This window comes from Mya arenaria, chromosome 14, assembly GCF_026914265.1.
Source record: "Mya arenaria isolate MELC-2E11 chromosome 14, ASM2691426v1".
Lineage (NCBI taxonomy): Eukaryota > Metazoa > Mollusca > Bivalvia > Myida > Myidae > Mya > Mya arenaria.
Genome location: NC_069135.1, coordinates 32,987,548 through 33,014,904, shown reverse-complemented (window position 1 = coordinate 33,014,904; position 27,357 = coordinate 32,987,548). Strand labels below are relative to the sequence as shown.

Sequence of the window (27,357 nt, the reverse complement as noted above, 5' to 3'; positions counted from 1 at the left end):
TTGCAGTATTTTTTTAAATAATAGCTTAACTAATATAGTAATCAAATGAAGGTCAGAATGTTTCAAGTTGTATTGTTTTTGAATGCCAATCATGTGTACAATCAACAACTATAATAGACCGTTCCGAATGCCCAGCTCTCATTTGGACGGTATGTCTAATAATGGATTTTATAAAGGAAGGGAGGTAACTGTATTTCATGTTTGTTTATGGAAATTAATAAGCCAGTTTTTTTATTCAAAGAAATGTATTTTATGAACTATATGTGCTCTCGGTATCGTACCTTTTGGTGAGTTTAATTTGTGTGAAGTAAAACGATGTTACTTGTAACTTCTAGTACTCATAAACTAAACTGACAGATATATAACCAAAACACAAAAATATCTCTTGGTACTGTTCAGTACCTTCTTGCTTCTGCGTTGCTCTGCCATTAACCCTAGTCTAAAATAATAGACGTGTTATACGGGATTCTTCCAATCCCTACTGGGTGAGTACCTAAATCGGAACACTTTCGACACTATTTGTGAAATATATTTAGTTGGACTTGCACCACAACTACAAAATTTTCCATCAGCATACTAGGATTCAAGACCAATTGGTTGATATAAATTGGATTTTTGAAGATACTACCAATCTGCATGAAAAGTACTCTATTAGCCGCACAATCAAGGACTGCCATTTTCGTCCTCGGAGTACCTAAATATGGAACAGTATTAATCTGTTATTTATTTTTATGTATTCTTTTAAAATTATTGCTCCATGTTTTGTTTAAGTAAATTAATAATTTATGTTATTTCCAGCTTGTCTTTTTTTGTCATTTTTGTCAGTAAAAGTTGATGATTTCAGTAAAATATAGACTGTACCAGTATGCTGTGATTGTGGCAAGCATATAGTCTTTTCCCCGAGTGCCATGTATTGACATTTGAACATAAAAAACTTTAAATGATTGCATTATTTGAAATTCTTACCGGACAATTGTGTTCTTTGGAACTTGTATCTGAAGCAAGCGTCTTTATTGATTAAAATCGTAAATAAACTGATCTCGATCGGAAAAACACTTTTATAATGGGTGTTCCATATTTAGGTACTGTTCCGATTTAGGTACTCGCCCAGTAACGTCTAAACAGGAATGTGCAAAAAACGGGGGTGTTTTAAAAATATTGAAATTGTGTTAAGTGAAGTATTTAATGGTTGAAATTGATCATAAAGAGTTTTATTCATATTTTACCATGTAAGTGAAATGTTATTTTGCACTAAACAAGCATTTAATGCATTAAAACAAGTTGTTTACCTTTCCAATAAAACGAAAGTTGACTGACACAGACAACAATTATGCGAAGGGGAACAACTCGATACAATCGTAATAGCTCGGCCTCCTCCGACAAAGCTTTGTGATAGACCTCGTTTATACAATCGTAACAACTTGGCCATGGCCGAAATGTTCCGAGCGATTTAAAACTGTGCCCTAAAGCCTTGCAGGTGCCCTTCATGTATATATCGTTATGTTTTGACAGAATGAAATGAAGAAAAGCCGTCAAAATCATAATTATAAGTTGGATATATATTTTTTTTGGTACGGAACTAATATAAAATAACATTATCTGGTAATATTTCTTGTTTTTATAATATTTTATAGACACTATATGCTTTAACCCGGAATCCTGATCGGAACAACTACCCACTTTTGATACTAAACAATTTGTACGTGAAGGATTTGCCATATCAAAAATCTAAAAAAAAATCTGTTAACGTACAATTATTTGGACTACCATAAAACCCCACCTGTTTTTTTATGTTCCATAAACTGATGGTCAAGAATCTTTACTCCATAGAATGTTTACAGTATGCATAGGTCCATGTGACAGTGTAAAACAGTATCACTTGTATTTAATTCAATTTTAAATATGCTTTATTATTTTGGACTTGGTTATAAACAAATCTGTAAATATAACATTTAATGATTTATTTTACTTTGCAACGATGATGAGCCGGGTACCGATAACAATCCTTCTCCCAGGATCAATGAATTATTATATGTACATGCAGAAATATTGACCATTCCTGAGAAATAACCAGTACTAAATATAGACGGAGCTTCAAGTAGGGCTTCCGACCCGCTAATCAAAAGTATGATGCTCTTATCACTCCGCCATCCATTTCAACTTCGCAAATAGGATAAATTATATTCAAATATTAATATGTTATTAAAAGTATATTAACCCTGCTCATAACAATTTTTTATGAAAAAAAAGCCTTTGGTAAACATGTCTTCATTTTTAAAATGTACATGATGGTAAACCTCATGACAGAGAAGCACTGACAAACACCTGCCTATCTTAATTCATAAAAAGACTGACAGGAGTCAATTTATATGGACTACCATCACTGCCAGTGTGATTGTTATGTACAGAATGACTCATAATTCATTTTTTAACATCTAATAACAGCACAGTGCCTTAAAAAATTGGACACCTAATAAGATGTCATACCGACTGAAAAAAAAATTTGATTTGATGTAATTACACAAGAAAATTACTGCAAAATAATCTTGGAAGCAAAAATATCTGTTCACCGTAAATTTAGAGTGTCAGAAGAAAGGCTGTGATTCTTCCCAGTTGATGAATCAATTCACCCACCACAAAAGGGAAAATGCTAATTTAGTGTGATTCAAAACAATTTTGTTGAAAATTTAATATGCTTGTAAACTGTCAGCTTGCATATTTATTCTTCAAAAAAGCTCACTGGCCCAAATAATCATTGCCGGTAAATTGCCCCCTTGCTATGTGTTGGTTCTAAACTGGACTAGATTTCTTGGCATTCATACATCAAAATATAATTGGTCAACAGGTTTGTGTCTGAGGTTTAAAGAAAGTTCAATGTTTCTCCTCCATTTTCAGCGAATAAAATAGTACCTTTGGTTTCTTCAAAAAAGAAAACAAAATTAAGATATGCTATATGGTGCAACTGGGCATTTCGACTTTTTACCTGGAAGCTCATTATAAGGTCACAACATCATTGGGAAATATTTTCACCAATAATTCACCCAAGTTTCTTACTAAAGCAAATATATATATATATATATACATATATACATTGGGCCTTGTCCTTTCCAATTATTACTAATTCAATTCAACGCTTATCAACATCTAAAAGCTCAAAGAACAGACATATATTGCATAAATTGTAATATAGGGTGTGCCTCCTTGACAATAAATTCGGATACCTACTAATCCAGAAGTATGAACAAATCCCCACTGACCTGGAGGCACTGTTGTTGATAATTCAGACTGTTTATGCCCATGACCAGAAGTACTTGAACACACTTCTCCTTCCTTTTAACACTTGTAAGTTGTAAAATATTGTAAATTGTGCCTCTTACTAGTAAAGTGATATCAATAAAAATATGCTCCTTTCTGGTGAAGCAATGTAAAGTGTGCCCCTTATTACTGGTAAAGTGATGTAAATTGTGACCCTTACTTGTAAAGTATTGTAAATTGTGCCTTTAACTAGTAAAGTGATGTAAATTGTGGTCCTTACAGGTAAAGCAATGCAAATTGTGCCCCTTACTAGTAAAGTGATGTAAATTGTGCCCCTTACTAGAAAAGTGATGTAAACTGTGCTCCTTACAGGTAAAGTATTGTAAATTGTGCCCCTTACTTGTAAAGTGATGTAAACTGTGCTCCTTACAGGTAAAGTATTGTAAATTGTGCCCCTTACTAGTAAAGTGATGTAAATTATGCCCCTTACTGCTGAAATCATATAAATTGTGCCCCTTACTGCTGAAGTCATATAAATTGTGCCCCTTACTGCTGAAGTCATATAAATTGTGCTCCTTACTGGTAAAGTAATGTAAAATTGTGCTCCTTACTGGTAAAGTGATGTAAATTGTGCCCCTTGCTGGTAAAGTGATGAAAACTGTGCTCCTTATTGGTAAAGTGATGAAATTGTTCTCCTTACTGGTAAAGTGATGAAAATTGTACCCCTTGCTTGATAAAGTAATGTAAATTATTTTTTTGACTGGTAAAGTGATAGATGTTAGAATAGCTTAAATTTTGCTGATGCATTTTGTGAATGATGTTATTTAATGTTTTTGTAATAAATACATGCGTAGGTGAACAGTCTAATATGACGGAAGCCACCCTGCCATGTTGGCAGGGCTGATAAATTGCGAAGGCCGGAGACAGGTGCTTAGATCCTTGTACATGTGCTGGGGATTGGAACTTGGCTTAAATCAGCTGGATTTAAATGCCAAAATTTTGATAATGCAAAAAAACATTTTCTTATTTCATGGAAAGAATTCAATTTTAATTGACATTTACATGTAAACACTACTTGGCTGGTGTATAAATTACATCTGTATTTACATCTGTATATGTTTTAAATAAACAAATTCAATGTCTTAATACTACATGTAGTATCATAAATGACTTAAAATAAACTAAAAAATAAATGAATGTGTAAAGCTTTGTTGAGGTAACTGCGAACAATATTGTTTACCTAGCATGACCTAGCAACAAAAATGTCTTCCAATCATGAAAGTCTTAAATTCTTATTCCTTTCTTCTTTCAAATATAAAAGCATATATTGATAATTGCTGTGTTAATTGCTCCAATTCATCATTTCATGTCAGCTCATGATTAATTCTTAATTAAGAGCCTGCTATGGATTATATTCTAGGAATGAGCTTGAAGTACCCAGAGTACAAGAATGATGTCTGAGTAATCCTGGATATTGTTGCATTTGCAGATGTCGGCAGTTTATTTTTCTTTATCAACCGATGATATCATTACACACAGTAACTGTTTCAACACAGGTTTATTTTACGGAAATTGTTTCTCCATATTCATTACTGTTAAAAATTAAAGTAAAAATGTATTGAATTGTTAAGTTGTTTTTAGTGATTTGTGTTGTTTAAATTGTCAAATAATTGATGCAATAACTATAAATTGAATTGTAATGTAAAAGTTTTGTAGCAAATAAGTTCGCAGAAAAAAAAATCCAGTGTGTATAAGATACAACGTAAATATTTTTTTAAACTTTAAAAAATATTAAGCTGATTTCAGATAATGTATATAATTAAGATTTTATGTGTAAAGTAAAACTCGCTTGTGGATTAATAAACACAAAAGAAACACACTGTATTTGAAGACTCGGATCTTACTTTGTTTTGAGGGTATGAATATGGCTCAGATTGAACAAATAACAAGAGTTGCATAATAAATCAAACGAACACAAAACTTGAGTGCATATGAAAGGCGAAAAAAAATGGTTTGAGGGCGTTTAAATTCTTCATGGAATTCGAGCTTTGAAGACAGTCTGTGTCTGCATTAAAGTTTATAAGAATCTGCTGGAAGCCACATCTGAGGGAGATTTATATGTGAATTACATTTGATAACTGCAGGGTTGATCAGACGTCAGTGTGGCTAATTAGAAAAGCAGATAAAGTTTGTATATTTTGTTATCGCATTGAGAACGAATATCAGTTGTATATAGCTGAACTTTGATTATTGTGAAAATGGATGGATTAACAAATGATTCAGAAATGTGTGCCATATATATTATAGATTGTATTAAGTCTAACTACATATTGTGATATGGTATTGGACTTATAGTTATACAATATAATATACAAGTATATAAATACAGGGAGGTAATATTTCTTTCACATTGTTGTTTCCAATCCTATTCTTTTTATGTGAAATTTATGTGGCATCTTGAGTTTAAGATCTACGGTATGTTATTATGTTCATGTTGGTTAAGCAAGATGTTTATGAAAGCTGACTAATAATTTTGTACATGTATGTTTAATAACCTTGTAGAGATTGCCTTAGGGAATATTTTGTTTGATTGATCTGTAGCGTTTAATCATATCCAATAAGTGCCTTGGCCTCATATGATGTATCTTAAGGCAAGATACAATTTAGCGTTACAACGTTCTAAATATGGGTCTTTGAGTCAATTTTTGAATTTGAGAAAATGTAGGTTATATTTTAAATATTGCATGTGTTTCATAATCATTTTATACATTTATAGTCATTAGTCTACTTAAAAGGACATTGAGGGTGACAGTGGTTAGCAGTATAGGTGTCCATCTTACTCCCAAGAGATTGTGGATTCGATCCCAACTCCGATAAGAGTGGTATAGTGGTATACCCGTATGCTACTTCACATCCAAGAGGTTATGGGTTTGATCCCAACCAGTGTGAGGGTGGACAGGTTCATCAACAGTTTCATGGGCTTCTTTCTGTTTTGATGAATTCTGTGCAAGAAAATTGGTGATTTTTATTATTATGGCATAAGGTTCGTGAACTTCTTTTGATGAACTTGATGAACAGTTCATGAAAAAATCCATGAAAAAATCATCAACTTTGGACTTGCAGTATGCTTTGTATAGGTTTCTGCTTCAAATTGGTTCAATCCCCACCAGGGCGAGCGTGGTCTAGCTGTGTAGGTGTCCACCTAACACCCAAGAGGTTGGGGGTTCAATCCCAACCAGGGTTTGAGTGGTATAGGTGTCCACTTCAAATCCAAGAGGTTGGGGGTTCAATCCCAACCAGGGTTTGAGTGGTATAGGTGTCCACTTCAAATCCAAGAGGTTGGGGTTTCAATCCCAACCAGGGTTTGAGTGGTATAGGTGTCCACTTCAAATCCAAAATGGTCGGGGTTCAATCCCCATCAGGGTGGGAGTGGTCAAGCTTTATAGGTGGCCTCAACAGCCAAGAGTTTCTTTCTCATGGTATCTTAAAATGGACACAAGTACTCATTTTTACTCAGGAGACAGACTGACAAGAGAGATTCTGTAAGCTTTCAGCTTTTGTCACAATCCAGCTAAAATGAATTTGTATGACCTAAACTACAGGGGCATTCAGTTTAAAGCAACTCAACCAAGCTAATGAAAGTTACAAGAATTAACTACATATTTAGTAGTACCGGAACAAACTACAATGTAGTAGCAATTGATTTTGTTTCATCAATGCTGTTTACATAAATTCATTATTTGTGGGTCAAAAAATGTTCCAAAAAGCATTGCCAGACAATTTGACAGAATGCAACAACCCTCTATTTGACTCATTCCCGCCTCCTAAACACCCTTATTTTACTCTATTTGATCTTGTCTTTGATATACTAAGAATGTTTTTTCAAGTTTTCAAGACATAACAATTTCCTTTGCCCATGAAGTATCCTATAAGATGTACCAGAATTTCCTCAGATTCAAGATAAGCTGGTTGTTAAAATGGCTTTATCTAGATTATCTGGGCTACACCTAACTTGATGAACAGCTTGATAGGAGATTAATGACAATTAACTATATATTCCTGGCCTGGGCAGATTCTATACACATCAGGGGAGTTTGTAATCTGTGAAATATACTTTATATTGGAGCATTTTAATTCTAGATTCTGCATTCTCTTAAATTCTTTAAGTATGGCATGATACTGTTTTAACACTCATGCTTAAGGCAGTATTTCAAAAGTGTAGAGTTAAAAATTCCACACCTCAACTGAAGATGCTTTTTCGATAAAAATGTAAGGGAGTGTTTAATTTTTTTGCAAAGTAGTTCTTATTCAGGCCATAAAAATACTTACTGATATTAGTTCTTTGTAGATTCATTCATACATGTATATAACTCTTTGGTGAAAACTATTTGAACGAAATGAAAATGGAAAATCTCCTGTTAAGTTTTATGAAGTTACCGTAACCAGTTTTTTGTTACTTATTAACATCCATGTCGGATGCTGGCATTCTATCATTGTAGATTGTTATGAGACATGTTGAACTATCATATAGATGAATGTTTACAAACATGACAGACTGCGATGTGTTTGAGATACATTAGATATGTTAAAACCATCTCCTTCATGTTAGAAATATCATTCCCCAATGTTTTCTGCCCAGGTGTTGAAAGATGTTCTCCAATGTTAGTACAGTGCTTGGATATATAAGCTGTAATAGGAATATAAGAGTGAGTGTTCTTAGAGCAATAAATATTATCCCAAATGCCTTGTGCATGTGAATTTAATGACATTGAATAGATATATTATGAAAATGTATTTTAGGGTAATTTTTCTAATTTGCTAGGACTAGGATGGGCTTTTAAGTACTTGTGAAGGAATTAAGGTTCTTTAAGCAGGTATATAGGGAAAATCCTTTGAAAGAAAGTGGAGAAAAGATTCATATGTGATATTAAGAGCATACAGTGCAGGTCTTGGAATTTGTATGAGGAAATTAATTAGATATCATTGAGCATAAATCCATTGCACTGACAGCCATTTCTCATCTGTCTGATTGCATTAAATTGATTTGATGTAAAACGATTTTGAATATGTTCTTATCTTCTATTTTCAGAATGCTTTCCGCAGTATGACTTACAGTTGACCTAGAAACCAGTGCCATGTTGCCCAGCAACTGTCACCATGGAAACAAACATGTGGCCCTTCTTCTCTTTCTGCTTTCCTTCTACACAGTTGAATCTGCTGACTACACATGTAAGTTGTTTACTTAGATGTATATATGTAAGACATTAGGAAGACTTTCAAGATGAATTGCTTTAAAGTGAAAGAAAGTTTCCAATATAAGATCTTGCTATGTTTGACATCAGTGAGCATAGCGGAGGTACTTGTAGAATACAAGATTACTGGTATTCATAGAAATCTATAATATTTTGTCAAAATCAAATGGTACCTGTATGATTTTATAGATAAAGCTTTCTTATCTTTGATTGTTTTGATGTTACGGGTATCACTATTCTGTGAAATTGGGTTAAATCTAGTAATTAAGTTGAATTGTTTGAAGGATTAAAATCTGTTATTTTTAAAAAGTCTGAACGCATTTAGTTTTAGGTCTAGATTAGTCCTAACACATTTACCACATACAGTGTAGAGTGATTATTATATTGCAGTGGGGTTTGACAGTGAGAGTAGCTGCACAAAAACCCATTTCTACGAGGCTGATGATGTGTTCAAGGCATCTGTGAGGGGGAATGTACATGCCAAACATTGTCCCCTTACCTTTGTGCAATCGGGGGCTTTCAGTTCTGGGTCTACATACAGGTAGGTGTCCAGGGGCTTTCAGTTCTGGGTCTACATACAGGTAGGCGTCCCGGGTTTGACGGTTGTCATCAACATTAAAACAGCATTCTTGGCTTTAGCAAGTTTTTTTGTATATATTCAGGAGTTAAAAAATTATACCAGGAAATTAGGCTTCTTGATCATGTTATCAACCAAATATTAGTACCTTATCTATTATATTAATTGCCCATTCTCTAATGATCGCCAATCGCCCAGTTTTTGGCCTGAAAATTACCATATTTTGGGCAAAATCGTACAAAAACATTGCCTCCTTTGAACGCCCACCCCACAATTTTTAAAAGAAAAAAGTATTCCTTTTAAACAACGAGTTTCCTGATTTCCTGCTTTACATGTATATACAATCTTACCTCACTTTTTCGTCTTTACGTCCAAATAATTTAATGATGACCGATTTACATCTCGGGCACCCCGACTGCAAACTTTGAGGTATCAAGTTTGAATCCCTGTTCCAACTAAAACTTTTTATACCCCCCCAAAACAAAGTTTGGGGGGGGGTATACTGGAATCGGGTTGTCCGTCTGTCCGTCTGTCTGTCCGTCTGTCCGTCCGGTTTTTTTTTGTCCGGGATTCATCTTTGTCGTTATTGAACAAATCTTTTTCAAACTTTCAGATATTAATGGCCATGATGTAAACTTGCGCCTCTGTGAAATTGGTACGGGTCACATGACCCTGACCAGAGTTATCTCCCCTTGATGTGTTAAAGTAGGCAAAATAAGCCCTGTCCGGGATTCATCTTTGTTATTATTCAACAAATCTTTATCAAACTTTCAGAAATTAATGGCCATGTTGTAAACTTTCGCCTCTGTGAATTTGGTACAGGTCACATGACCCTGACTGGAGTTATCTCCCCTTGATGTGTTAAAGTAGGCAAAATAAGCCCTGTCCGGGATTCATCTTTGTTATTATTCAACAAATCTTTATCAAACTTTCAGAAATTAATGGCCATGTTGTAAACTTTCGCCTCTGTGAATTTGGTACAGGTCACATGACCCTGACTGGAGTTATCTCCCCTTGTAGGCAAAATTAGCTTTGTCCGGCCTAACTCCAGGGCAAACAACCTAGACATGGAGGGGTGGGGGGTATTCGTTAGCCTATGGCTTACAGTTCTAGTTTTGTGAGGGAAGCTAAATTGTTCACCATGCTGCAGAAAATCTACAACACTGTTCACTTATTTTAGATGCTAGTGAAACATTGTCCACATTGACAATATAGGTGCAAAACAGTCAACATCCACTACCCTTGTGATTGAAATTATACACTGGCCCTGAAGTGTTTTTATGTATAAATACATTCAATTTCTCATGTTATGGGTGCAGTAACTATTTGATTACAACAAAATGTTGGGGCTTAAACTCTTTGGTAAATTAGATCTCATAGGTGTATGAGACTTTTGTGGAAATGAGCTTGGGTGTTTTCATTATTAAAATTCATGATTGGACTGTTTTCAAAGTTTTATGTTTTATAAACTTGTTATTTATTTTGAAAATTATCTATTTTGATTGAGCTGTGCATTCCTCTTGTGAAAAGATTCTTGGCCACACAGACAGTTTCTATGGGGAAATGTCTTAATTATCTTTTATTCTCTTTCAGCTGTATATTTTTACAGAAGACTTTCCTTTGTTTACGTATGAACATGTTTACATCTGTTTCAGCGAGCCATGTGTGTGTCTTTGTGTGAAGATACTAGAGTACACATTGGACAGCTGTAACGTGAGGCTGAGCTACCATGATGGCCTTAATGACTTTGCACCTTCTGTAAGTGGTATTTCATTGAACTTATTATAGGAAAAATAATGATAGTTTGCATGGTTTGAATTTGTGCATGTGCAAAATGGGTGTGAAATATTTTGAATGAATTTTTCCTGAGCTCTTAATACCCGGCGAGTGGATATCTATTTTCTCAGATCAGAGGACAGCTCTTGATCGTCTATACTAGACTATTTGAATATATATACCTTATATTGTCTTAGATACAAATTCTTGGTAATGGACATGACAAAAGGGTTCCACTTTGTCATTGGCTGACTGGAGAGATTCCAGGTCATTGGTGTATTGGGTTTTCCAATGAATACCCTTAATGTCAGAGGCTTGATGTCAGAAGTTAAAATTTGGATTGTTATTCACTCATGTACATCGATAGGTGTATGAGACATATATTCATATAAACAGGAAAGACTTAAAACAGTGCAATACTTTTGTTGAGAATTTCTCGAAGGTACAAAATCTCTCTCACTCCTAGTATTCTTCATGAAATGTTCCTCCAGGAATTGTACTAAAAAGTGGCTCATATCAGTGTACAGGTGCCTTAAAAATGAACTACCTTTACTGTTCCAGAGGTGCATCGGTTAACTAATGATCAACATCATGCAGTTTTAAGAATATAGATCTGAATTTTAATTTGTATTTCAGACCTTTGACTGCCACAAGTTTCCGCCTATCTTATGGTGCTCCAGTAAGAACGAGCTGAAGGTGTCAGTATCAGAACTGAGTGCATATCGGGGCGGGAACTATGCCATTTCCCTCCAGATAAAACCATTCTGTGGTAGCCAAGATAGTTTAACTACAGGTTGGTTGAGTCTTGATAGTATTTAGATGATCAGAGTTATTCTCAGTGGGTTTTTTTTACCTAAAATGTGAATGAGGTCAGGGTCCTTTGAATCCTGAAAATAGCCACACTGTGCACTTAATGGACCAGTCCCTAGTTGTCAATCAATCAATCAATCAGTTGGCCAAAAATATGATTATAATTTTGAAGTAAACAAATGCAGCTGGTGGCATTATTTAACTGTGAGAACTGTATTTACTGTTAAAGATAGAAAAAATCTTCATTTACAGATTTTTTTAATGGAGAACACCCTAGTATTTTTTTAAAGTTAAAGAAATAAATGAACTAATTTTCCAAGAAATTGACGATGATCAACATAATTAAGCTTTTATACCTCTTTAGGTGAAACAATGGCAATTGAAGGGTAAGCGTGATCTAGGTGTATAAATGTCTGGCTCTCACCCAAGAGGTTGTGGGTTCAGGGGTAATTTCTCATGGCCTCTCAAAAAAAGGCAAAGTACTAATTTCTGCCCAGGAGGCAAACTCGAGAGTGATCTTATCGGCTTTCATCACAATCAAGCTAAAATAATTAAATATAAACCAAACAATGGCAAAGAAATCATTGGAGTTTTTTCATCAGTTGAACATTTTTACAACCCACCCCATTATTTCAGATTCCAGTATTGTGGTCAAACCCCAGAAGAAGGGTTCCTCCATCAACCAGACAGCTTTGATAAGTGGGGCGATTGTTGGGACAATCTCTATAGTGTTTGTCCTGGGCTGGATAGTGTACTGCTATCGTTACCGCCACAACAACCCAGAACCCTCCGCCTCCACTGCACTTCACAGATCTACACGGGCTTCAACACCCAACCAGCAGAGTATGTCAAATTATGCTACTTAGAACCTAGATTAAAGTTAGGTTTTCTGAAATAGTCACAGAAAGTTCAGTCTAGGTATATTATCATGCACTGTCATTCTGAAGAGGTTCAATTGACACAGTAGGCATTTCTGAATACAGTTGCATCTCTTGTCATTTGTGGTTTGAGACTGCTGTCAGGAATGCTCTGGTTATGCAGTAAATCAAAAAAAAAACAACATTACATTACATCATGTAAATCATTAGCTAATTCCACCTCTGTCCTTCAATTCCATTGTTTTCCTTTCTTGTTACCTGTGCTGTCAGTCTTAATATTGGACACACAGGTATTGCCAACAGACTGAGTATTAGACACACTGGTATCTTGTCTTACTTATTCACTGTGCTGTCAGACTCGGTATTGGACATAGAGGTATTGCCAACAGACTGAGTATTAGACACACTGGTATCTTGTCTTACTTATTCACTGTGCTGTCAGACTCAGTATTGGACATAGAGGTTCACATAGAGGTATTGTGAACAGACAAAATATTGGACAAATATGTATCTTGCCTTACTTGTTCACTGTGTTGATAGACTCAGTATTGGACACACATGTATCTTGCCTTACTTGTTCACTGTGTTGACTGACTAAGTATTAAACCCACCTGTATCTTGCCTTACTTGCTCATTGGGCTGACAGACTCACTATTGGACATATAGGTATCTTGCCTTACTTGTTCACTGTTCTGACAGACTCAGTATTGGACACATCTGTATCTTGCCTTACTTGCTCATTGGGCTGACAGACTCAGTATCTAAAACATAGGTATCTTGCCTTACTTGTTCACTGTGTTGACTGACTAAGTATTAAACCCACCTGTATCTTGCCTTACTTGCTCATTGGGCTGACAGACTCACTATTGGACATATAGGTATCTTGCCTTACTTGTTCACTGTTCTGACAGACTCAGTATTGGACACATCTGTATCTTGCCTTACTTGCTCATTGGGCTGACAGACTCAGTATCTAAAACATAGGTATCTTGCCTTACTTGTTCACTGTTCTGACAGACTCAGTATTGAACACACCTGTATATTGCCTTACCTGCTCACTAGGCTGACAGACTCAGTATTTGAAACATAGGTATCTTGCCTTACTTGTTCACTCTTCTGACAGACTCAGTATTAGACACACCTGTATCTTGCCTTACTTGCTCACTGGGCTGACAGACTGAGTATTGGACACACCTGTATCTTGCCTAATTTGCTCACTGGGCTGACAGACTCAGTATTTGACACACAAAATATTGGACACACATGTTTCTTACATTACTTGTTCACTATACTTACATGATAAAGTAGGACACACAAGTGTCTCGCTTTACTTGTTGAAACTGCTGACATACTCAGTTTTGTCAAGGGGACACACAAGTGTCTCGCCTTACTTGTTGAAACTGCTGACATACTCAGTTTTGTCACGGGGACACACAAGTGTCTCGCCTTACTTGTTGAAACTGCTGACATTCTCAGTTTTGTCAAGGGGACACACAAGTGTCTCGCCTTACTTGTTGAAACTGCTGACATACTTAGTATTGTCAAGTGGACACACAGGTATCTTGCCTTACTTGTTGAAACTGCTGACATACTTAGTATTGTCAAGGGGACACACAAGTGTCTCGCCTTACTTGTTGAAACTGCTGACATACTCAGTTTTGTCAAGTGGACACACAAGTGTCTCGCCTTACTTGTTGAAACTGCTGACATACTTAGTATTGTCAAGTGGACACACAGGTATCTCGCCTTACTTGTTGAAACTGCTGACATACTCAGTTTTGTCAAGGGGACACACAAGTGTCTCGCCTTACTTGTTGAAACTGCTGACATACTTAGTATTGTCAAGTGGACACACAGGTATCTTGCCTTTTGTTGACTTTCCTGACAAACACAGTATTTGACACATTTGTACCTTGATCTTAATTCTGTTTAATTTTCTATATTTTTTTTTATTTTTCCAGTCAACAGATATGCACCAGTGGAGAGGAAACCACAATCATCATCCCAGTCCGGTAGTGACCAGGGGGCACTGACCACACCCTACAGGCCACAGGATGTGCCCCATCCCGTGGTCGAACCCCGTCTCTACTCCCCATTCCAGCCTCCAACCCAGACACAGAACCCGGGCTTCAGACCACCACAGCCTGGCACACAACAGGTATACCTATCTTTGCACATGTCGGTCGGTCAGTCCGCAGGTCGGTCAGTCTGTACGTCCGTCCGTCGGTAGACCAAAGCTTGTCCAAGTGATAACTCAACAATTCCTGGACGTATGGTCATAAAACTTGACATGAAGGTTAGGCCTGACGAGTAGATGACCCCTATTGATTTTAGGGCTCATTGGATCAAAGGTCAAGGTCTGAGTGACCTTTAAAGGTGATAAAAATTTAAAGCTTGTCCGAGTGATAACTCAACAATGCCTAGACCTATGGTCATCAAACTTAATATGGAAGTTTGGCCAGACCAGTAGATGACCCTTATTGATTTTAGGAGTCATCGGGTCAAAGGTCACAGTCACCTTGAATGCGAAAATGTTATTTGAGTGATAATTCGACAATGCCTGCACCCTCAAACTTGACTTTGGGTTGTGTCTGACCTGTAGATGACCCCTTATGATTTAAGGGGTCATCTGGTCAAAGGTCAAGGTTACATTGACCATGATAGAAAAAAAGCTTGTCTGTGTGATAACTTGACAATGCCTGCACCCATGGTCCTCAAACTTGACATTTAGGTTTTTGGTGACCAGCTGATGACTTTTATGGATTTTGAGGTCATAGAGTCAAAGGTTATGGTCATAACACACTCTATCCTCACACTTTGAATGGTCATAATTTTAAAACTGCCTCAAGGGCATCTTATGTCAGTGTTGAATCAGCTGTCGTTGTTTGACAAACATCTCTTGTTTATGAAGTGTTTCACTAACTTAGTTTAAAAAGTAACAGTTTTAAAGGCAGCCAAAATTTGTTGAAAATACACCAAGAAAAGGAATGGGTGTTTTCAATTTTTTGCTTAGATCAAAATGATCTATTCGAAGATGTTATTTGGTTTTATTGCATACAGTTTATGTAATATTTCCGTGACAAATTAAGATATTTTCACAAACTGTTTGCAAATTCAAGACTCCCTAGACATGAAAAACACTAACAATTGGTTGCATGCAACCTCAGGTGCTGTATTCTGACCTGGACAGAGGCGTTCCACGAGGTGAAAGATGGTTTCTAGGTGATAATGCCCGTGCACCGGGGTTTGTGAGCCCCACCCCAGGGCCGAGGTACGGGGAGGAGGATCAGGTGTACAAGTATCCCCAGGATGGAGAGATGCACACAGTGCCTGTGGATACCAGGTATTTATGATGGGATGTGTAGATTTACGTAACTGAGAGATTGCAAATCATAACATGTAGTTACACACAAAGCTACCATTGAAACAAGTAAGTTGCAGTTCTACTTGAAAGTAAATTACAATTAGTAACTGCAGCCTTACTGACATTCATCAGAAACATTTCCTTCTGATTTGATTAATTTCATTGTGTCCATGTTTAATCCTGTTCAATAAAAACTCACTTTTCAGGAGCATACTGAAACATTTGTGACATAGATCACACTCTCACATGTGCTCTCAATATTAGCTAGTTGCTTTAAACTTGTAAATTCTACAGATACCTTGATTTTTCCACTCAAAATGTAGTCTTTTGTTCATGTTCAAGTATTGTTTTTGAACCTGTTTGGTAGTAAGTAACTGCTAGAAAAGTTTATGGAATAACTATAAACATTCATGAAATTATATGTGTGTTTCTTGTGTTTTCTTTTTCTTATTTAGTAAAGCCTCATTTTACAATGACTAATTGAAAAATAATTATTATATAGAGCCTGTCTCGAGTCTTCATATGATACACAATTTTATTCAACAAGTTCAGAACATTGGCTATAATAGTTATGAGCCTTACATATATATTTCCTGGACAAGTGGAATAAATTTGTGTAGTATATGATGACAAAATCTTTTTATCACATGCTTTTCCAGTAACAAATAGAAAAAACGACCTACCTGTTTGTGATGAGATGAATACCACAAAGCAATGCAATTTCCTGTGCTTAATGCATTGCAGGAATGAAGTACTTGGAATAATTTGTAGCCTCATATACATCCCATCATTTTAATTCTGTTTAGAAGTATGGACCGTCTTTAAAAATGTTTTATTCAAAATCAAGACGAAATACATTGCATTACTCTTTAGGTTTAGATGGAAAATGTACTGCTGTATTCAAATAAATCTTCATCATAAATACAAAGTGCGAAATTAATGTATGACTTGCTAAAATATCACCGATTGCACAATTGTTTTTGTCGAGAAACATGTGAAGTGATATATTTTCTGACCAATAAAAATTGAGCAATGTTATATTACATATGTAATACAGAAAAATGTGTGATGGCTATATTAAAATGGAAACAAGGCATAACATGTGATAAAATGGTTGTGTGAACATTTTGGACCAAAATATTTCGGGACTAGCTTGAGAAGGATTTAAAGCTGTCAGAAACTGCTTGTTATGTAATGTATTGCTGTGGTATAGAATGCTTGTTATCTTATTTCTGCTGTACCATTTTCATTTATTGTAGTGAAACAAAATATCATGATATAAATAATTAAATTTCAGATTTGTGGTGTATGACTTTGACTACGAGCCACAGCCACTTGAAAGGAAGTACTCTGCTGGTAAATCTCGCACCCTACCTGCCAACCAATCACCAGTTAAAGATGTTGACAAAATTAGGCCAAGGGAGATCACTCCATTGAAAGAGACTGTTAGAGTACTTGGCCCTGGAATTCAACCCAGGATTCCTCCCCAAATTGACTCAACCACTGATCACACATCTGACAATGACTCATCATTTTCTGAAACAACAGAGGATGACACTACCGATGACCAAACAGTACAAAGTAATCTAAGATATGCCCCTCCTTTAGGATTTTATAACCCTGGAGGTGGCTTTAGGCAGGTTGATCCAAACTCAAGAGTGTATGATCCAAGTAATTTCCAAAGAATTGATAACAGAAGCATACAAAATCCTTCAAATAAAACAAATCCTCAAAGTGCTCAAAGTGATTCATTAAGTGCAATTAGAACTGATGTTGATCATGTGCCAGAACCGCCTCTAAGAAATGAATCAAACAGATCATTCAGAACTGAACCGGTTCAACATCCACAAAGGAATGCTGAATCAAGCATAGCTCTTCAGAAATCGTTTGTAAATGAGAATGAGGCCAAGCCAACACCCACCACAGAGAGTGCAAGAGAGGGACCGATGCCCCAAGTCCCATCAGTTCCCAGGGAGATACAGAGAGCTGGTCCCAGGATTTCACCCCAGAGGGAGCTTCCCTGGCCCCACGGACCCCCACCACCATACTCACCTGCAGAGAAATTTGTGGTTTAGGCTCTCTGTGATGTGACATTGGCACACTGTGTGAACAAATGTGTTGGTAAGGCTGGTTTAGGCTGTGTATAATTAGACACTGACAAATATGTGTCAACAACCTGAACTCCCTTTGTTTCATCCCTGACAGGACTGCTGTCTCAAGTCCCTTAAAAATGACTGGCAGTACTGTACTGGTCTCTACCAAGGCAACAGATTTGAGGAGGTTTTTGAACTATGTATGGATATCAAGTTCTATATTATACCGATAATAGCTTTAAAGTATATGGACTATAATAGTCTGGTACACATTTTATTTGGCTGTTAATTATCTTCATTCTACATATATGTACAATGTTTTTTATATTTCTTTAGACTGTCTCAGTGTTTATGGGCTTTTTCTAGTTTTATATTTACATTTTGCTTTTTACATTAAGGTTAGTGTTCACAATTTTTCAAAGATAATCTTGTTAGCGGGTCTGAAATTTTATTGCTTGAATTTACATTATAGTTGTCATTTGCTCTTCTATTTTCCAAAGAAAAAAGTGGAGGTATAAACATAGCCATGGTGTTGTTGGCTTTGTCATGCAAAAACTTAATCCTCAGCGACAACTTGAAATAAAGATATTGGTTTGAAACTTAGTACATGTTTGGTCCCTGAAAATACACACATGCAAAGCAAGACCTTTAACTCTGTCCTGAACAATCTTGAACAATTAAGAAGTTATGCCCCTTTTTGACAAAGAAAAAAACCCAGATGAGTTCTGGCATCCACTTAAGGTGCCATTGTTCCATATTGTCATCGTTTAATGAGATATAAAGATACATTCATATTACCGTGGTGGTTGTTTTACAGGTGATGTATGGCTAATAGTGGAGTATGCAAATCTTTAGTTATTAACAAATTTGTTTAACAGAAAAATCAATTGGATACAAGTCCACATGCGTTTGTCTGTCCAGGGCTTTTACATCTTTTGAATATCATATGATTTATGGATATGAATATTTAAATAGGGTTGACTGGGCGTCAGAGCAGTTATTTGAATTCAAGGCCTTACTTTCATACTTGTATAGTATTTCTTTGTAAGACTTGGAGCAGTTTTCATGCCCCCAAAGGTAGGCATATTAAAATTGTACCATATGATCTTCGTCTATTTTTTGGTTGTGTACAGGCTGTAATTTTGTCACGCAATGTGCGATTTTGAAATGATTAGGCAAAAATGTTAGAAATGCAAAGGTAACATGTTGCATGTAAGACCCACATCCTTTCCCTGGAGGTTAAGGTCACATTTTACTCGGTAAAAGTTAATCATGATTGAATATATATACATGTATAGAGAGAATAGGTGGTCATGTCCGGGCTATAAATATGTCATACAAAGGGAGATTTTGAAATAACCTGGCAAATATTTGAGGAACATAAAGATGATGTGATGTGTAAAAGACAAACGCCCCGATCTCAAAGGCCAAGGTCACTCTTAGGGGTTATTCTTTAAGTTATGTTGAATATTTGCACATAGAGTATAATGATAAAATCGAGTGATGAATGCAAAAAGGTTCTAAGCGACATGAAATAAAGAAGAAGATAGAACCTTTTTTGCTTTCACACCTACATGTGGTCATGTCTTGGTCGTAATGTTGTCCTGCAAGGTGGTATTTGAAAAATAACATTGCACAGATGTTTTGCACATAAAGGCAGGTTCAAAATATATGTCTTTATCTCTGGATGTGTTTTTGCAAGCACCAATTTTCTACGTCGTCCCCTCACTCGAAGTTGTAGTCAACAATCATGGGGTCCTGCATCATTATATGGGCATTGACCATTGATCTGTCTGGCACTTGGGGACATTCATCACTTACATTGACAGCTCTTGTTTCATGAATTGTTTCATCTCGGTTTTATGTGTTCAAAAGTTTTTATTGTCTCATTTTTTTATATTTTATTTCACTGTGATTATGGTGCTATTATAAACTTGTACTGTTTTGCTCATACATCATAATGTTTATTGTTTAGTGTACTTTTATTTGTTGTATGAATACTCAACTATGTTGCAAACAGCAGCAATTATAGTGCCTTTTACATTGTTTACTTTGCTCTAAATTTGGTCAATTTATAATACGATTATTATTTATTTACGGTGTAATTTTAGGAACAAAACCATAGACATTTTACATTATATACACTTCATACTTTGTGAAGCTTTATGTTCATTTGATTTGTGCATGTATTTCTTGACTACTTGCAATAGAATTGTCATGTAAACATTTAAAAGGTTGACCAACATTAAATATAGTTTTTTATTTCCTTTTGGGGAATAGGGCAAGTTTTTACCAGTTCATTTTAAGCTTGTCTTCTTTTTAAAGATGTCACTGTGGGTCGCAGCATCGCGCAAATACTCAACCTTGGTTAGAACTCACACCACATTCAAATGAAACTTGGTATACATGTGTTTTGTAACAATACCCATATGTATACAATACCCACATAAACAAGAAGGCCCATGACTCTGGCTTAACTAATTGATAAAAAAATATTTCACTGTTCAACTAAAAAAACAAACAGATGAAAATAGGTTTTCGCTCTTGTGTTGTTGTTGTTGTTGTTGTTTTAAAGTGTTGAGATAGCCTTGGTGGTTATTTTTTAACTAAGTAATAACTCAAAAACAACTTAAGATTTTCAAAGAAAACTTGGTACACATGTTGAAAAAACAAATGTACTGATGATAATACTCGAACAATATTTTCACTTGTAAGATATTCAGTAACTCTTGTTTTGTAAACTTTAATAATTGTTGAGTTATTCCCCTTGACCAACTGAGAAAACAAACAGATGAGCATGTTATTGGCTTGTGGTGCTCTTGTTTTATGCAAATTGAAAGCATTGTTGCTATAATCCATTAGACTATACAAAACTGTTTTTGTGTTAAGTGTCAACCCTTAATACAGAAATCCTATTTAGGTATCCTGAAAACAACAACAGAAGAACCCCTGAAAGAAATGAATGCTAAATGAGTGACATCATATGTAGAATATAGACACACAGAGCCTCCTTAGTCCATTCATCGTCAAATAGATTTTCACTGTAAAATGATATCAAATAAAACTTATATTTGAGACTTGTGTGAAACATGGGAATCACACAGAAAACATCCTTTTCAGATATCAATGGTCAATATTACTAGTACAAAGTATGAAGAATGTTGTTTACACTTGTCTTCTGTAGTAGGAATAATAGTTATATGAAATTATAAATATTCAGGAAATCGTTTATCATATAAAATGTTGTTGTTGTTTTTTGGAACCTGAAACCTATCCGTCTGCAAATGCTTAACATAGAAATGATTTAATATGGCCTTAAATGGAACGTGAATGAATGCGAGCTGACAATATTACCAGACAATGTTTAAAACAGTATTGATTTGCGATGAAACTCAAGTAGGATTTCAGTTTGATTGAGTGTAAATTAATCAAATAAATGAAAATGACATGACAGGAGAGTCTGCATAGGATGTCTTTTAACTCAGCATTTTGGGCATTAATAATAATACTTGTTTGGTGATAAATCAATATATAATATAATACACTGGATACTAGTTTAGTTATTGCTGTTAACTTTTAATCTCGTCTCCGTAAAAGACACTATTTTGAAAAGAAGAAACCACCTTTAATTGCTATCTGCTTATCTTGCTAAAAAGGCTTATTAGCATTACATTGTGTATGGACTATGCTGTCTCATTTATATTTCACAATTTACTAGATCAGATATGAACATTCAGCTTTAAGTTTTAATGTTATGTGTCATATATGTCCGTCCATGCTACAATATGCTTTAAGCTTCAGTATTGTATTTCTTACATCAGTGTTCTATGCAAGTCTTGTGGGAGGTCTCATTACTTATCATTTATCAAATTACATGTATTTAGAATTGATACTTTGCAAATAAAAGAAAGTAAGCGTTTAAAATGTTGAGGGGTTTTGTTGTAATTTCACTAGCTTACAAGCCTTATATGTTGAGACTGGAATGGCGGACCAAGAGCAAGTGCTAAAACAATTGCTTTGTTGTAAAAACTGGTTGTCTCATTTGTGGCAGCTTTTTGTCTAATGCTAATTGATACGAGGTTAAATTGGATTATGACCGCCTTTGATAATTACGATCTTTGTTTAAGAAAGAAATCCATTGTATTAAAGTCAACTTGAGTTTGTTTGTCCCGAGTGTTATCGTATGACTTGTAAATCTCCTTGTTGGTCAAACAGTTATAATTATTTATATCAGGGTGGTTCAGTGTCATGTCAATTTCTTGATACTAAGTAGATATATTTATGAGTATTATTAAGTATTATGATGTTCAGTGTTCACGAACACTGTCCATATGAGCAGTAATGACATGTATACATTTTAACAAATGTTATCAGACAAGGAGCAAATGACACTTGTTTTTTCACCATTTTATTTCATATAAACATAACAGTAGTTAAAACAACAATAATCAAAATACTGAAACAAAACAGTCTTGTTCTTGCTCTACTCAGAAGTATACTAGCAGAAAAAGAAACTGTGCATACAGAAATATTCGTATACCTGTTCTGAAAATACCCTAGAAATGGCAATTTTTAAAGATGTCTTTATCTGAAAATAGTTTCTTATAGCTTAGGTATTGTTTATTTAAGTCTCATATAGTTGATTACGGTAAATATGATTTGATCATAGAAAGGCTTGATTTTATTTTAGACAAATTTTATTTAAGCACTGTTTCTCTTTTCCGCTAGTCTATCTTATATTTATATTCAGTCGAGTGTAATTCTAAATATTGATAACTCAAAACATTCTTTTTTTACAGAATAATGTTATGATCAACTCTGTACTTTTAATCAATTCAGTCTTCAATTCAAAATGCATGAACTTATATCAAAGAAATCATTTATATTTTAATTAGATTATACAATCGGAATAAAGAAACACTGCTAACAAAAATATACTAGTTCTTTGATATCCCCAGAAATAGCCAGTTTTTAAGATAACTTAATTTTGGAAATTGTCTCATGCTTTGCCAAAGTACCTCTCTCTCTACATCAGTTACATTTCTTTGTCTTATTATAGAGAAGTTTACATCATGTAATCATGTAAGCATTGAACACCATTACATTATTTTTGGCAGATTTCCTGTATTATTTTTTGTATAATTCACAATCTCTTTTTCCGCTAGTATACATACAATGTACAAACTCTTTAACTTTAACTTAAGAAATTGAGGGCCATGTTTCACGATCAGGTAAACATTGATTTATTTGGAATTCTTATTGAAGAGTGAATGTTTATCACCTAATTTTAAAATACATACATGTACACTCTCTTTTCCTCAATAATAGTATTCGGAACATAAGTGATAAAATTCTTTACCTCAACAAAACCATCTGGCATGTATTGAATGTGAGAAGCATAAAATTTCAGCACCTTTTACGTTTAGTTAATTTTTAGGCATCTGAGGCGGTATTCGTAATACTTCTCAAGTGATTTCCTAGCTTAAGTCAATTTCTTAACATTTCCAATGTCGAATAAAAAGAAATGTATAAGTGATTTTAACATTAAATTATGTGTTTTTTTCCAACAAGTCAATAGAAATAATGTTTTTTGGAAATTCTTCCATTTTTATTTCATAAGACTTTAGAGATAATAAAATTAGGAAAGTGACATAAGTTACGAAAAGACTTAAGAAGTTTTATGAATACCACCCCAGGTCTTATAGGTTTATGGTTTTGCATACTTTCATGATTTTGTAAACTTCTAGCATGTTTTGGTGTGTATATTTAAAATAATATGCATAGTAATAATATATATCCACATAATGTATGGAAAATCAACAATAATTAACAATTATTCTATCAGAACATAATACCCCACTACCACAATGTGCCAGAAAACTTTCGTTGTGCTGTTTTAAAATTCTGATAAAAAATAAATTTATGCAATTATGTGGATCACAATAACTATTAGTTTAATTTCAAAAATTCAAAAGAAATTCACGAAAAAAAGTGTTATAATCTACAAGAAATTATAATGTTCTATAAAGCCATTTATGCTTGAAGTAAAACACGTTTCCAGCAAATGCAATGCTATTTTAACTTTGATATTCCACTTGTAGGTTGAAAGTTTGCACAGAACCAAACACGAGCATGATTGTCCTCACAACACTAGAATTATTGCCTCAGCAAACACTTATTATCACACATAATGAACACTCTAAAATAAATTTGAACAACTTGTCATGGATAATGCACAAAGATGCATATAAAATAAACGACTACTGCACGTGTCAACACGTGCCATTTTGGTGATTTGTGTCCCGCCCCTACATGACGCTATGCCATACCATTGTTACCGTTGATATGCATAGTGTTGTTTTTTTCTGAGCAGTTCTACAGTAACGTTTTCCTAAATATAATTATTCTGTGTACCAAACATGTTGACGGTACATGATTACGCTGTAGTATACGCTCAAGTATTTTCTTTTAGCTGTGTTGTAAACTTGACTCAAAGTGTTATATCGTTATCTGCGGTGGGGTCAATCAACCTTATGGAGCAGCCCCTCCATATGAACGTCCGTCGTGACCTTGAGAGAGAGCAGGAAGTGGGCGAGCACGTCCTGGTAAACGACGAGCACGAGCCACGCGGGTGCGTACACCAATGTTATTAACCCCATCACGTTCAGGGGGTAGTGGCTGTAGTCCCATGAGCAGGCGTCGAACTGACGCAACACGAGCCCGAACGTAAACTCCCACGTGTAAAGGATGCACAGATATAACGGCCAGCGGATATACCACTGAACGCCGTGACGTAGATATAAGTATACGTAAACGCGCTCGACAACGAAACTGCAGCTGCCGTAGATGAGGAACGAGAAGAGGGTGGAGTATCCCTTGAGCATGGCGTTCCCCTCGGGCTCGAAGAAGAAGTCAAACAGCGCCGTAAAGACGATCTCGTCCAGCAGCCCGTGCATGCCGTACAAGTAGAAGCGTAGCCATGCCGGAAGTGGCCGCGAAACCGCCCCAGACTCCTTAGCTTTCGTAGGCATCGATGGATGGACTGCAACGTAAAGAAACAGGTTGGAGAATGAACAATATTTTTTCTTAAATGAAAATGGACACTTAACAAAACTTTTAACTTGACTTACATTTAAATGTTCTCATGTTTCGCGCAGGTTTGGAAAACGTTGGAATGTCTAATTGCCAATTATTATCAACGACTTAAAATCTGAAGATAAAAACAATAATTATTTAAAACAAGTTTGTGGACAACTTTTTCAATTTTATACTGAATACAATTTAACAGACTATATATGTTATCAATAACAGACAAACAGAAGTTTTGTTAAATACACTGAACATAAAATATGCAAATTGCGTAGTCGAATACTTGGAAGTGTTCATGATCTGTTTTCTGATACATGTGATCAGAGTTTTGGTATGTAATTTGACCGTCGGGACAATTATTAGGGTGGGTACCAGTACACGAGGTTTTGTTCTTTTCTTAAACATTACGAGGAAGTCTTTATTAGACAGTTAAACAACGGACTAAATCGTGACCCAATATCGAACAAAGCGCTATTTTCATGTACATGTATATAAAGCCAGACTTGGGGAACAAGCCAATACCTTCATCAAACAAAGCAACTTTACGTTTGAGCAAATTTAAAAGTTGTTCTAGATAATGTACTAGTATAACGCCGTCGATATCTTGTCCCCAGGTTATTCAATGTATTACCAACACTTTGTGGTTGAAACTCAATTGTGCATATATATTTCACTGTTCGTAAAGCTTATCCCAAATAAATACATTATGCGTATTAGAATAAATTAAGATTTTGATGCGTTAATATTGTACTCTTTAATAATGAATTTTAATACAAGTACGATCGTACGATCATTGTCATTGTTCGTAAATACGCCCACGTTTACACCCACATTGTAATTATCAAATGTTTTTTTGTTGTTGTTTTTTTTTTTTGGGGGGGGGGGAGGGGGTGCTGGTAGTAGTGCAGAACTTCAGCGAACACGTTATATATTTCCTTTTGGGACGTGTTAAAATAAATATATGCATTAAAGTTATGAATCTTTTAGAAGTCAAACGAACGAGAAACACTAAAGTAAATGTATATTTACGAATAAGTCCATTCATTTGTTTACAAGACAAGAACACAATGTTCAACAAACAACCAGATGAGGTATTCAAGGGGGTTGCGACTTTAATTTGTAGTTTTAAATACAAACGAAGAAGTTACAATATAGTGAATCACACGCACACACGCACGCAAGCACACGCGCACGCACACACACACACACACACACACACACACACACACACACACAATACTGAAGCTTTTCAAACCATGTTTTTTTATATGAAAGTAGACTCTTATTTAAAATGATTTTCAGCAAGAGAAAAATGCTGTCGAATACAAGTATAATCTTCGTTTACTTACCAGGAGAATCCGACAAAAGTTAAGAAAATATCGTTAAAAATATCCAAACATAAATCCACGTTCTTATTCCCTTATTTGTTATAATCCACGATTATATACATGCAGTCAAAGTCAATACAAGCCAGAGACACTTAGTTCTCCCTCCAATTACCCAATATCAATACAGAGGGATCAATAAAGAACTTGGTCCGCTCTTCAAGGTGCATGCGTATATTTCTGCCGTTTAATAATTCACGAGACTGTCTAACTGTAACTGATACCATTGAACAGATCTTGTTTTTTATTGTATTAATTAAGTTTGTGGCCATCAAACGAATTGAAGTAATCACAAGCGGCTTGTCGAAGAAAAGAACATTTTCATGTCATTTTCCGATAGAATACACCAGAGTGCACCATTTCAGACTAAAACTGGCCAAAATTTCCCTGGGGAGGACCCTCAAACACCCTTCCACATGGAACGATTGTCGATAAAATGAAGGGAGGATAAAGGGAAGGAAACGCAGAAGGTTGGAACAGATAGAGGGAGGGAGAAAGGGTGATATGGAAATGGCTGATATACAATGGAAAAGGAATTATAAAGAATGAAGGGAAGGCAGGATGTTGGAACAAATAGAGGAGGGAGAAAGGGTGATATGGGAATGCCTGCAATGAAATAAGAATTAAAGAAGATAGAAGGGAAGAAAAGGCAGTAGATTGGAAGAAATAGAGAAGGGAGAAGGGATGATATGGGAATGGCTGATAAACAATAAAAGAAGAATTAAAGAAGAACGGAAGGGAACGAAGGATGGAAGGCTAAACGAATGAGTGGGGTGTAAAAAAAGGATGACGAAGAAACGGATGATAAACAATGACAGAAGAAGGAAAGGAAGGAAGGAAGGGACGAGTGGGAGGGTTAAGTGAGGGATGGGGAATGG

The 27,357-nt window shown here is 35.4% G+C and overlaps 2 protein-coding genes across 7 annotated transcripts; one reads left to right on the top strand and one right to left on the bottom strand.

The window, feature by feature from the left end:
• Positions 1-194: 194 nt before the first annotated feature.
• On the top strand, positions 195-21,933 carry LOC128217309 (uncharacterized). 5 transcript variants are annotated; one of them, XM_052924382.1, is made up of 9 exons: positions 195-287; positions 8,345-8,484; positions 8,898-9,048; positions 10,740-10,842; positions 11,497-11,653; positions 12,307-12,513; positions 14,510-14,706; positions 15,716-15,891; positions 17,210-21,933. In XM_052924382.1, the coding sequence occupies exons 2-9, from the start codon at positions 8,391-8,393 to the stop codon at positions 17,985-17,987; spliced, it is 1,863 nt and encodes a 620-aa protein (XP_052780342.1). In that variant the 5' UTR covers positions 195-287; positions 8,345-8,390; the 3' UTR covers positions 17,988-21,933. The 5 variants fall into 5 exon arrangements, with proteins under 5 accessions (XP_052780342.1, XP_052780345.1, XP_052780341.1 ...); XM_052924385.1 differs by lacking the exon at positions 195-287 and adding an exon at positions 467-485; XM_052924381.1 differs by lacking the exon at positions 195-287 and adding an exon at positions 5,335-5,442.
• A 505-nt stretch (positions 21,934-22,438) lies between these two features.
• On the bottom strand, positions 22,439-26,771 carry LOC128217311 (transmembrane protein 229A-like). 2 transcript variants are annotated; one of them, XM_052924387.1, is made up of 3 exons: positions 26,444-26,771; positions 25,136-25,215; positions 22,439-25,047 (listed from the first exon to the last, which is right to left on the bottom strand). In XM_052924387.1, the coding sequence occupies exons 2-3, from the start codon at positions 25,149-25,151 to the stop codon at positions 24,527-24,529; spliced, it is 537 nt and encodes a 178-aa protein (XP_052780347.1). In that variant the 5' UTR covers positions 25,152-25,215; positions 26,444-26,771; the 3' UTR covers positions 22,439-24,526. The 2 variants fall into 2 exon arrangements, with proteins under 2 accessions (XP_052780347.1, XP_052780348.1); XM_052924388.1 differs by lacking the exon at positions 25,136-25,215 and having other exon boundaries at positions 26,444-26,765.
• Positions 26,772-27,357: the final 586 nt, after the last annotated feature.

Coding starts and splice junctions, on each gene's coding strand:
- LOC128217309 (XM_052924382.1), top strand. CDS start 8,391: ATGTTGCCCAGCAACTGTCACCATGGAAACAAACATGTGGCCCTTCTT. Junction 10,843..11,496: donor TTAATGACTTTGCACCTTCT/GTAAGTGGTATT, acceptor TTTGTATTTCAG/ACCTTTGACTGCCACAAGTT. Junction 11,654..12,306: donor CCAAGATAGTTTAACTACAG/GTTGGTTGAGTC, acceptor CCATTATTTCAG/ATTCCAGTATTGTGGTCAAA.